Source organism: Gavia stellata, chromosome 4 (genome assembly GCF_030936135.1).
Source record: "Gavia stellata isolate bGavSte3 chromosome 4, bGavSte3.hap2, whole genome shotgun sequence".
Taxonomy (NCBI): Eukaryota; Metazoa; Chordata; class Aves; order Gaviiformes; family Gaviidae; genus Gavia; species Gavia stellata.
In genome coordinates, this window is record NC_082597.1 from 42,660,591 (window position 1) to 42,673,272 (window position 12,682).

General features: G+C 47.7%; 1 protein-coding gene across 1 annotated transcript; it reads left to right on the forward strand.

Moving 5' to 3' along the window:
• The first annotated feature begins 1,186 nt into the window (after positions 1-1,186).
• On the forward strand, positions 1,187-11,483 carry LOC104261067 (glioma pathogenesis-related protein 1). Its single transcript, XM_009816983.2, has 6 exons — positions 1,187-1,366; positions 5,996-6,241; positions 8,178-8,287; positions 9,962-10,044; positions 11,222-11,248; positions 11,332-11,483. Exons 1-6 carry the CDS (start codon positions 1,187-1,189, stop codon positions 11,481-11,483), a joined length of 798 nt encoding a protein of 265 aa, XP_009815285.2.
• The last annotated feature ends 1,199 nt before the right edge of the window (positions 11,484-12,682 follow it).

Genomic DNA, 12,682 nt, shown 5'->3' on the forward strand with positions numbered 1-12,682 from the left:
GTCTGTAGGGGAGTTGTGAACATAGTGTTTCTCATTCACTATTCCCTCAGAGGGCCTTTTCGCCTGTAAGCAGTCTCCCCATGAGTAGCTGGAGGTGTGTGACCCACAGGACCTAATGTGTGCTGGTGGGGCTGCTGGTGCAGGCTCACAGTGTGACCCTGGACAACCAACCTGAATGTGGCCTTGCCACCAGCCCCAACATCTGTAGCACTGCATGCGTGGAAGTGATAACTGAGACCTACACCCAGGTATTCAAAGGATGCAGATTCCTAAAACGAAACCTGGAGTGGGAAGAAACCCAACCTCATTCCCACAGAGATGTCCAGGTCGGGACTGTGGGAAAGGGCCTGAGCTTGATGGACAGGTGATAATTAAGGGTAGTGTGAGGAAGAGGGTGGTGATGGTGGTAGGTCTAAGCAGGGAGTGTTGGGCACCCGAGGCAACATGCATGGAACATCAGCTCCCAGCTCCGGGCTGTGAAACCTGGTGTGGGTGCTGGGCACCCGGCACGAGACAGCACCAACCTTCATAGCACCCAACTCTGCTGGGGGCTTGGGTTCCAGGGAATGATTTACGAATTGCTAAAGCTTGGGAGGAGAAACTGATAGCAACACATAACCCAAGCATGCGATCACAGGCGAAAACTATCAATAACCGCAGCATATTTAAATTGCAGTTCTCAGCCAAACTTACCCCTCCAATAACTCGCTGTACAATCAAAGTGACTGTTCATACTGTAGTAAAAGTCATAGGTCAAATCAATTATTTCACACAGCATTTTGGCTCAGAGTAACAGCCATGAAAAGCAGAAAATTTATCCAAAACTTTACTGCAATCCATAGTGATTGCTACGGATGGCATGGTGGGGGCCAAAGAAACAAAACCAAAGAAGCCCAAAGGACAGGAGAGAAGAAGCTTGCCCACCACAATTAAAGAAAGAAGAAAAAAAGAGAGGAACAAAGCTGCCACAGCTCTGATGTGAACTTGTAGCTTAATTTCCTTATTCTCATGGCAACGCTTTTGAAACATGACTCATTTCCTGTGACCAACGCCATATTCAATTACCATGGCTAAGATAAGTCCAGCCCACATGCCTTCCAAGCAAAACGTTGCTGGTGAAGCTAAAACCACCTCGTACAGCTGAAACACTCTGCTCTTAAAGCTGGAAGACCAGAGGCTGAGAATCATGACAAGCACATTTTCTGCTTGTGTGCTGGCTTTACTGCACTTCTGTCGTTCCTCTGACTCCTATGAACCACCGACATTGCCTGACGTTGGAGATCCAAAGTTTATTGAGGAATGTGTGCAAATCCATAACAGATTCCGGTCTGGAGTGAATCCACCAGCCAGCAACATGCTCTACATGGTAAGGGGATCTTCACGATTTACGTGCAAGTCTATAGCATTGTGATGGTGTTTACGATTCTCAAAGATTGTTTTTGTGATCAAATGCAAAAAAAAAGAAACAAGAAAAAAACCCCAACCTCCTGGGGTCATAAGAGCTAGTTCTTTTTAAAGCAGAGAAAAAGGCTCTGATTATCAGATGACTTTAGACGATCAGGTACGTGTATAGTTTTCCCTGGCTTAATTTCCTCATTTGAAACCCAAGATTTCAACCCTCAACCTAACGCTGTTATTTTGTGCTGTGAAAAGCCTCCTCGTTCCAAGGCATCGCAGCTCGACAGCCCGGGGTGTAATTTATGTGCAGACCTAAGCACAACCTTTCATACTTGAGTCGGCAAGGACAGAGACTGTTGCCAAATGACGTTGGAGAGCTTTCTCTAAGCTTTCTTTGCAAGGCTCTCACGGACTGAGCCAACAGAGCAGCTGTTCCTAGGTGCTGGGGCTGCAGGGGAAGCCAAAAAGCAACAAGTGCAGCAGGATCGAGCACTGGAGGCATCAGGTCCCGCTCTGCTGTGCCCCCCCGCCTTCTCCCTGGCCAGGGCCCGGGACAGTGTCTGCAGCCACCATGCAAAAGACAGCCTGTCGTGATTCAAAATATACCCAAAAGTGGCCACCTCTCATTTCAGATGGCTCGTGACACTTGTCTCCCTGCTGCGTGGCACATGGAAAACCCAGCAAGGAGGAAGCTGTCAATGTGTGCACAAAGCTGGGCTATGGCTGAGAAGCCCATCTCTGATTTGTGAGGTGTTCAAGTCCCGTAGCTTGGGAGCTGTCTCTTGCAGCATCCATCACCTTTTGTGCTTTGACTGGGTAATACTTGAAATGTCATGTTTCTTCTTGGGCTAATCTCCACAGACCTCTCAGATGGACCATAGCGATTGTCGTAATTCTTATCCCCTTCCCTTTTCTCCTCTTTCTTACTATCTCTCATGGTCACCACCAGAAGAGGACATAACCTCATCTGTAATTAGCAGCACCCCAAACGAAGTTCAAAAAAAAAAAAAGCTCATTTTCCATTTCTGGTTGTCAAACACTAAAAACGAAGTGCCCAGTAGGAATGGGTAAGTGAGCAGCGAGCAAGTTCACGTTGCAAGCCTGACAGGAAACAATTTAGTTTCTCTTCTAGATGTGTCTTTTACTTCAGCTTTCTTCAGCCAGGCATCCTGAACTTCTGGTACATATTGCTCCAGACTCTGTTTTCTAGATTGCTTCACTGGCCCCACACTAACAAAATCTTGCTATGATGTTGTCGTGGTTTAAGCCCAGCTGGACTAATCACCACACAGCTGCTCGCTCACTCCCCTTCCTCAGCTGGACAGGAGAGAGAAAATATGAAGAAAAGGCTCGTAGGTCGAGATAAGGACATAGGGAGATCACTCACCAACTACCATCATGGGCAAAATAGACTTGACTTGGGGAAATTAGTTTAATTTATTACCAATCAAAATCAGAGTAGGATAATGAGAAGTAAAACCAAATCTTAAAAAAACAACACCTTCCCCCCACCCCTCCCTTCTTCCCGGGCTCAACTTCACTCCTGAACCTCTTCCCCCCCCGAGCGGCACAGGGGGACGGGGAATGGGGGTTGCGGTCAGTTCATCACACGTTGTTTCTGCCGCTCCTTCCTCCTCACACTCTTCCCCTGCTCCAGCGTGGGGTCCCTCCCACGGGAGACAGTTCTCCACGAACTTCTCCAACGTGGGTTCTTCCCACGGGCTGCAGTTCTTCACAAACTGCTCCAGCATGGGTCCGTTCCACGGGGTGCAGTCCTTCAGGAACAGACTGCTCCAGCGTGGGTCCCCCTCGGGATCGCAAGTCCTGCCAGCAAACCTGCTCCAGCGTGGGCTCCTCTCTCCACGGCTCCACAGGTTCTGCCAGGAGCCTGCTCCAGCATGGGCTTCCCACAGGATCACAGCCTCCTTCAGGCATCCACCTGCTCCAGCGTGGGGTCCTCCATGGGCTGCAGGTGGATATCTGCTCCACCGTGGACCTCCATGGGCTGCAGGGGGACAACCTGCTTCACCATGGTCTTCACCACGGGCTGCAGGGGAATCTCTGCTCCGGCGCCTGGAGCACCTCCTCCCCCTCCTTCTTCACTGACCTTGGTGTCTGCAGAGTTGTTTCTCTCACATATTCTCACTCCTCTCTTCTCCGGCTGCCTCTTCCTGGTTTTTCAGCCCTTCTTAAATATGTTATCACAGAGGCGCTACCACTGTTGCTGATTAGCTCAGCCTTAGCCAGTGGCAGATCCGTCTTGAAGTCTGCTGGCATTGGCTCTATCAGACATAGGAGAAGCTTCTAGCAGCTTCTCGCAGAAGCCACCCCTGTAGCCCCCCCTGCTACCAAAGCGCTGCCACGCAAACCCAATACAGATGTATTAAAAGAGCAGTATTCATCTTTTAAAATTGTGCCTGATTTTTCCTTTTGAAAAATTAAAGAACTGAAATCTGAAAAAAAGGGCTTAAGAAACAAACAAACAAAGATTATTACAAATAAAACAAGAACTAAATAATGCAAAGTTTCTTTTAAAACACTGCAAAAACCCTAGTCTTAAGTACGACCTCTCCCAGGAAGAACTTGATGTGAAGCAAGCAGTACAACACATGATAAAATCTGTTATGAAAGTAAAAGCATTGGAATTTAAAACAGCATATGTCTTCATTTTTGAAGGGCCTTTAGCACTTGTCATACACTCAGTTTGCCCTCCCTAAACCAGCAAGCGACTCATCTGAGTTGTTATAAAACCAAAACTGAAAAATAGTTCTGGGGAAAAAAAAATTGTAATTACTGTTTTCTCAAACAACAGTGATACCTATATGCAAACCTCCCTGTCCTGTGCATTTTTCCCCATGCAGTTTAGTCCAATCTTTTTGCATAAATGCAGTTTCATAAGCAAATAAGGAGTATAACTATAGTTAAACTAAAGATCATTCTGACTATCAGTTTCTGCACATGGCATTTTCAACTGTCAGCCAGTTTAAGCATTCACACAAAAAAAGGAAAGTACATTTAAACTTACTAATTTACCTTTAAACTTATTATTATATATACCTTTATGGAAATTTAAACTTATTATTGGTACTATTATAGGATGAAGGAGAAAAGAGATGTGCAGATTCTTAAAAAGCAGAATGTGGGAAACAAGACCATGAAGCACTAAGGTGTATCCACCACTGTCATACATCTTTCATCATGGTCTTCTCCTTGCCTCCTCAGAGCATTGCCAAGATGTAAGCTGCAGCCTCTGTCTTAGCTTGCAGTAATGCTAGGACTGGAAGATAACTTCTGTACAGTGCCAGATTTTTTTCATTGTCCTTAGAAGTTATAATCTAAGGACATATCAAGTGCTCACTTGAAATAAGAACCCCTGCCCCAAGTTTACCTTTAATATTTGATACACTGAGTTCCTAGGCAAATTATTTATGTGTTAGTTTTGCGGGACAATACACCCCCTCAAATGTTAGCCATAGGAAGAAATGGAAGACATAGATTACAAAGTATTTTCAAATCTCTGTAGGTGTATTTTGGTATGATCTTGCAATTTTTAATTACTTACTGGTAGCATAAGCAATACACAAATCATTTCAGACTTATCTATGGTACAAAAAAGCTATGCTATCTAAAACATAGACATAAAATCTAACAACCTCCAAGTCCTTTTCCTTAGTCACTGTTACTGATCCGTTCAAAACAATTTCTCTAGTGATTTTATTGTTTGCAGAAGCAACTGAGGTATTTTAATCCATATAGAGAAGGACAAATAAAAGAAGTTTATTTTTTCAAAAAGTCCAATCCAAAATAGTTCAGCAGTGCTGAAAAACTTCATTTACATGACACAAAGTGTAACTAGAAGTACAGGCATCCACTCGTGGTACTGCATGTTCCAGGAGGTACAATGCTGTATTTGCTCAATCAAGTTGTGTGCACAAGAAAACCCAGCCAAACCAGACACCACCTCCAGTGCAAACAAAAGACATTTATATAACTCAATTGCTTAAATAACCACTTTCTGTATGATTGAATAGCAAGTGAACGAGTGATTCCAGAAATATGAATTCAGCACAAACATTTGAAGCCACCAAACACAAAGATGCAAACCAAGGGGTTGAGTTTAAACTGTCCCAAAAGTTGCAGCATGCTTGTGAACTGACCTGCAAGCAGTGGCCTTCATGCATGAGGCTGCACTCCAGTATGACTGGTAGAGTAAGCATACCCCTCAATCCCCATTTTTCCTGTAAATTCACTGTTTAAATTAAATCAACATTCTCTCATGGCTGGCACAGCCTGGAAATGTACATTGTGCCCCAAACACTGTATTTGACTGACGTACAGCTCTTGGTGTCCAACAAACCAGTCAGCCGAGATCACCGACCACCCCGAAAACTTCCTCAAGTTTAATGAGTGACTAAGTTCAAATCAGAAATGAACCTACAAGACAATTTCCCATGTAGCTCTGTAAGTCTCAGCAGAAGCAAAACCCAAATTAACATGAAGCATATATGCTACTGAGAGCTAGCTTTTCCAGAAAGTTGCTCTGAATTACTGCATTGCTAAGATACCAAAGTGATATTTAGTTGTCTTTATTTTGCAGAGTTGGGATCCAGATTTGGCAAAGACCGCCAAAGCTTGGGCAAAGAAATGCCTGTTTAAACATAATACGTACCTCAAAGATCCAGGGCAGGCTCACCCCAAATTTACCCCCGTTGGAGAAAACCTCTGGACTGGCTCGCTTTCGATTTTTACTGTGCAACGAGCCATCACCTCTTGGTACAACGAGGTCAGTGCCTACAATTATGCCACCAATAACTGCAGAGAAGAATGCGGCCACTATACACAGGTAAGCACTGCGTTTCTCCACCCAAACCATGAACCAGCATTCCCATTTAGACACAGAAACTCTAGATTTCTGTTGAAGATTCAATGAACTGTTTTCCAAGTGTTGTAGTCTTATTTTCTGTCTGTGTGCACAAGATGTTTTCATGTCTCCATTTTAGGGAGGAAAAGAGTTACTGCCAGTTGTATTTTGTTTCCAGGAGGAAAACAGGACAGCCATCAAGCAGTCAGGTTTAGCCAAGCAGTGGCCGAAAACCAGGCAATGGCGATGGCTGTGGGTTGCAGTGCATGGTGGGACGAGGTCCCAGCTCTGGCAGACAGCCTCTGCATGACACCACAAGCCATGCCAAGGGCTAGGGAAATATTGGCACATAAAGAGCTGTCTGCAGCTCTGCAAGCATCATGTGTGCATTTTTCCCAACCACGATTCCCAAAGAACTAACCACGGCTATGGGAGAGCAGGATGGCTTGCAACAGTGGCTCTAGGGATTAGATTTTGACCTGAAGGGTTTCAATATTTTCTGCGGAGATACACATATGCATTTAGGACTTGAAGGGATGAACTGAAGCTGGTGGGGTGTCTGAAAGACACGTGCAGGTTCTTGCTTGCAGAAAAGATATTTGGATGCAAGAGCTGTGAGAGGTGACAGCATGTTGCTTTTTGACATTGCTCACAAAGACACGGCAAGAGTCAGCACCTGGAAACTGCGGTGAAACGCACCTTACCAGGCACTAAGGCACGGTGCTGTTTACCACGTTGTTTGTAAAGGAGCAGCCCAGACGGTTGCATGGGGGAGAATAAGAAAGTAAGATTACTTTCACTTGGAGTCAGTGGTGATAGTGACTGTAGCTAGAAGCTGCGTGTCTGCCCAGCTTTGGGAGTCATCCTTGGGTCTGGACCTTTGGGGAACCCCTCATTCCTCTCCGTTCTTCCCATCTGCCGAGGAGTTTCCTCCGGGTGCAATTACTGCAGTGACCACAACCCCATCCCCAGAGTGTGCCTCAGCCGGTGGCTGCCCAGGATGGGGAGAGTCCTGTGATTCGGTCCTTCACCATCCTTGGGGATGCAGCTGTCTATGGCTGGTGTTGGGAACAGCTCCTGCTCTGCCGCTGCACTGAGAACACCTTCAGGAGCCCAGGCAGTGTGTCCTCTTCCCAGAGCTGGCACCAAACAGCCACAAACAGAAAGGGCCAGGCCTGCCCTTCGAGTCAGCAGAGGCGTGCGTGTGTTTCTTCATCTCCTGTGCTGCCAGGATCTCTCCACATTTCTCACGTAGTCAGTCATCGCTGCTGTTGTACAGCCCTCAGGTACCACTGCGCCCTCGCCTGCCCTCTGCTTCTGTCGTGGGGTTTGTTTTTCCAGGACTGAAACACTCTGAGCTGGATATAGGATGCCGTGCTGAACTGAATGGCTTGTAGTAAACAGAGGATCCTTAGATGATGTAATACCCTTGCCTCTAGATGATCTTAGTCGTGGCCATGATGCCAAAAGGCAGGACCACAGCCTGGACATGCTCCTTCTCCCTGCTCCTCCCCTAACACCAGTGCCTTCCGACCATTTGCCTACACATCCCCTCTGGATTTAGTACGGAGGCAATCAGCCCTCATAGGAGCTGTAGCAAAGCTAATGGATTGCTATGAAGCAAAGGAGATGAACTTCACTGTCTCTGCAAGAGAAGAAAACTACCTGCTACAGCAAGTTATTCTTTCTTTCAGCCATTTTAATAAACACCTGGTGAATTGTGCAAAACAATCAGGCGTTTTTCAGAATAAACTACGGTTTCGAAATCCATCACTTCTGCTTTCCCCCATGAAGCCTGCCCAAGGAGTGCTCCTCAGACAATTTGTTGTCATGAAACAGAGGAGGGCAGGTCTTCTCTGTAACGCTTCAGATGCTGAAGCAAAACCTTTGTCACCGCTGTACCTGTCTGTCTTTGCAGATTGTTTGGGCTACAAGCTACAAGGTTGGCTGTGCTGTCCATTTCTGTCCCAGTGTGGCGTACTCCTCCATAACCAACGCAGCACACTTCATCTGCAACTATGGGCCGGCGTAAGGTTTTTCATTTACAAATATTTCACAGGGTTTGGGGTCCTGCCCCTTCCCTCACACAATGTGCAATTTTATTAGATCAGTCCATCCATTCCTGTGTTTTGTAGGAGGAAATGGTCCCCAAAATAGAGAAGGAGGTACACCTCTGTCCAACCAGCTTTTTTTGGCTAGATGAGGGCCATGTATGTGCAGCCAAGAAGCAGTGGCACTGGTAGAAAGGGTAAAATTTAAGATACTGAAACAAAACTACTGAAGTGATCATTTGAAAACTAATTCCTTGCTCATGAGTGCCAAGATGGCCCCAGATGGTTGCCAAGGTGCAAGCCTAAAGTTTGAAAATATTTACACACGTGCCTGCAGAATTAAGCCTCTAAGTCGATGGTTTGGATAAATATTGAAGTGCGCAATGCTTGCAGCTGCAGTCTTAGCTTTAGCACGAGAGTTTGGGGCTGAGGGCTTCTCATGAGGCTGGGGCTCCTCAAGGCAAAAGTTTATCTGGATGTCCTTGATATGCATTGTCACCAGGATATTTGTTGCATTTAGGATGGATGGTTTTTTACCCTTGCCCAGCTAATTAATGCCACCACAGTCTACATACAGCTTTGAAGCTTTACATGCATACCGTCTTGGGCCAAGGCCATGCCAGCCCACGAACTCAAGCAAGTTTGGCATTCCTGTTGTCCATGCTTCTTCCTTGAAGAATATGCACCCTTGGCCAGATACCTTGAAATGACACAACTGCTGCTGTGCCAAAGCAACAAAACCGCTCTCCCCAGAAGCCCCACACCCAAACGGGCTGAGGGACCATAGCCTCTCACAGTTCTCAAGCCAAAAGCCACTGATCACCCAGGGCAGCCTGTCCTTTCCCTCCTCAGCACTTGCTATGCACCCCACCATGCTAGCTGGTGCAGAAACCCTGTGCACAGGCAAGCAGACCCTGAGCACTGCCGGGAGGTGCTCTCTGTTCCTTAAGCCTCACACCTGGATCTCCCAAAAACACAAGCCAAGCCTTCCTCCATCTGCCCCTTAGCCAACATCTGTATCGTGCAGAGGACCGAAACCGTGCTGGATTGCTTGCCCTGTGTCGGCACGGACCCCCGAGGGAAGGGGAAGGGTGCCCTCAACAGCACCCAGCAGAGCAGGCAGGGTGCTCTCCAGGGAGGCGAGGGGCTCCAGAGAGGGCTTTGAAGCAGGGCCCTTCCCTGCTGGCTGAGGACACTTCAAACAGGCTGTTGCGTACTAAGAAGTGGGGTAATGTCACGCCTGGCTGTTGCTTTTGAGAAACAGCAGCTTAAGTTTTTTATTTATCTAAACCTTAACTGTTTGCAACTCTGCCAAGGGCCAAAGCACAATGCATACACAATTTCAATTCCTTAAATGCATATAATCCAAAGGACTTTCTTCAGCTTAGACCAAGCCATGAAGGCCTCACCTTGCTGAAAGTAGTGAGGTTTTACCACAAAGTTTAGCAATGCTGAGATTTTATGCATATAAAATCCCTCTCAGTGTGTTTATGGGGAGTTTGGGGCATACTGTAAATCTCGCTTTGGCCATGCTCCAAGAAAAGCAGAAGCACTGAGCTGCGTTTGGTGCACTGTTAGAGGTGGGCAGGTAATACTGAGCCAGGAGCCAAGAGCCCGGGCGGTTGGAGTGCAGTGTTACTTTCCTTCACAGTGGGAATTACCCAAGGCAGCCGTACAAGACGGGAGCAGCGTGCAGAGACTGCAACGGCGAGTGGTGTGCCAGCCAGCTGTGTCGTAAGTAGAAGACAACCAGCCCTCCTCCTCAAGCACATGTAGACAGGGAAAGAACACACAAAAGATAACGGCAGGAGGCAGGCACAGCGCTCTCCTGTTCCTAAATATAGTCTGAAAAACTGCAGTCAGAAGCCAAGTGAGGAGTGATGCACGAAGTGAGGGGAGGAGGGCAGAAAGAGCCTGTTTCTACACTGGGGAGTGATGGGATGGGATCTGCTCTTCAGGTGCTGGAGGGTGTGATACAGGAGATGTAGTGGCTACAGTTTAAGGTGTTACTATCCCTGCCAGAAGTTACTGCTTGCAGAAATGGGAAGCACAGAAGGGGATACACATCCCCTCCTGGGGGCTCCAGGTTATTACCTGGCACATGAGCTGCAGCTTGAGCTGGTGCAGGTCCAAGTGAGCCTTGCCCCTGCCGTGCTGCTGCTGCGGGGGAGCGCTGCCACGGCACTGCCAAAGCTGCTCGCTCCACTGAACATCAGCCAGGCCATCTGCTTTCCCCTAAGCGCTGGGAGGGCGCCAGGCCAACGTGCACACGTGCAGATGTGAGAGCCCTTCGCAGGGACGTGGTGCTCAGCCTGAGCCCCTGGCAGCCCACCCGACTCACCTGCCCTTGGCTTTGTGATGGTCGGATGGAGTCAGGCACAGAGGAGACCTTCTGCAATTCCCGTAAGAAGGACAAGGCACTGTGCTGTGGACATTTGCCTGGGTGGGAGCTGAGGCTGTGGTCACACTTTTGCCCAGCACTCAACCCCAGCGAACTAACGGAGCATGAAGGTGGTGTTAAAACACCAGCACCACAGGAAGGAGAGGGAGTCCCTGACTCGCAGGATTGTTTAACATTAGTTACAGGCTGAGGATCTTAAATGCAAGGCGCTGGGCAAAACCCAAAGCAAACTTGTGAAGTCCACCTGGGAGAGCAAGTCCTCTCTATGCCAGCCACTGGCACGGGGAGAAGTCAACACGGTGTGACCAAGCACTCCTCAGCAAAGCCCCAAGAATCACTGCAGGGCTCTCCCAAAGTCAGCAGGTCTTTGCCTCTTCCTGGAAAGAATCGCAGCTCCCATAGCTGCATTTGTGAGCCCATCATGGGGCTCACACTTCATTCCCTTTTGCCTGGACTCAATTTGCTTATTATGTGTAAGTCTGCTGATGCTCACTTTTTTTCTCTCTCCAGAAAATGCAGAGCGTGACAAAGTCATTAGTAAGTACCACCAAAATTTACTGCTTCTATTTGTTGCCCTTGGTGAGTTACACTTGAAAACAAGTAACTTGTTCTCTTCATAGGTTATTCCACGTGGCGTCCAGACTGGGACAGACCTGCATGTGACGAGTACTGCATCACTGTTATTGCTTTAAGGCCATTACTCCTTATACTGATAATTCTGGCCACCTGGCTCCTACCAAAATCCTGGTCTATAGCACCCACCAGCGAGTGACACACATGCAGAAGACAATGAGAGCACTTAAGTCGACTCATCCCTTCCCTGCACATGAGTTACTGGCAGCACAAAGATCGGTAGAGACATTGTTTGCATCCACAGGTGAAGTAGAAGTACAGAAATACCTTCTTCGTTGCAGGCAGCAGCTAGGAGAGCTGATAATCAGCTTTCTCATTGCTCAGAACCAGTAACTGGTTTTAAATTACCCATGTATTTTTTCAAAGTGGAGCGGTGTGAGCAGGATCTGGCGGGTAAGGGAGCACACTACCCAGGCAGCGCTGAGGCGCAGGCAGCTGGCCGACACAATTTCTTAGGAGGGCTGAAGGAGCCTGGCCCAGCCCCATCCAAGGCCCCAGGCAGAGCACGCACCTCTCTCGTTCTCACTGTGCTCTCTCCTTGGACGTTCCTCCAGCAAGATGCAGAGTAGCCTGGAGAAGTTTTTCATTTAAATGTTTTTCTAATAATTTTTGGACCCATGTGAGCTCCGCCATTTGCATCCTGAGGCAGGCTGTGCATTTCCCAGTCTCCCAGCGCCCTGGCACCAGGGGTACTTCTCTTTGCTTAGAATTTGTTTTTAAACACACATCATCTGTACTAAGACATAGTTTCACCTGTGTTTACACGTGATTATGTATGACTGCAATCTTTCCTGGGTTTTGTTTCCTTTTTTTCTGAGCATAGGGAGTTTGACTGCTATTTCAAACAGTAAATCATTATTTCCTGCTTCCCATGTATAGCAATTGTGTATTTGCAACATGATCTAAAGCTTAACTGCTGGTGCACAAAACACCCCCACATTCAGCTCCAACCTGAACAGTGCTGAGAAACACAATGCAGGGAAAGATGGCATAAAACTCCAAATAAAATCATGCTGTGCCCGTAGTTATGCCTTGAGTTCAACAGCTGCCAAGGGATGAGTCTCCTGGAACCCGCACACCTGGAGCAAGCAGAAAGCAGCAGGGAGAGCTGCTGTGCTCAGCTGGGCGGTGTCCTCTACCGACCACAGTCCCTCAGCTCGAGCAGAGGCTGGAAGGAGCAGAGCTGCACAAGCACATGGCTGGACCGTAGCTATCCTTATCTGTTCGGTTGCAGGTTTAGATGCCTCTGCACCATGCCCCTCTGCAGGGCACAGACACACACTGCTGTAAAGGAAGCCAGGAAGTTCCCCTTGCCGCCTTGTTTCTGCGGTCCCGTCC

Coding starts and splice junctions, on each gene's coding strand:
- LOC104261067 (XM_009816983.2), top strand. CDS start 1,187: ATGACAAGCACATTTTCTGCTTGTGTGCTGGCTTTACTGCACTTCTGT. Junction 6,242..8,177: donor AATGCGGCCACTATACACAG/GTAAGCACTGCG, acceptor CTGTCTTTGCAG/ATTGTTTGGGCTACAAGCTA. Junction 10,045..11,221: donor GTGTGCCAGCCAGCTGTGTC/GTAAGTAGAAGA, acceptor TTCTCTCTCCAG/AAAATGCAGAGCGTGACAAA.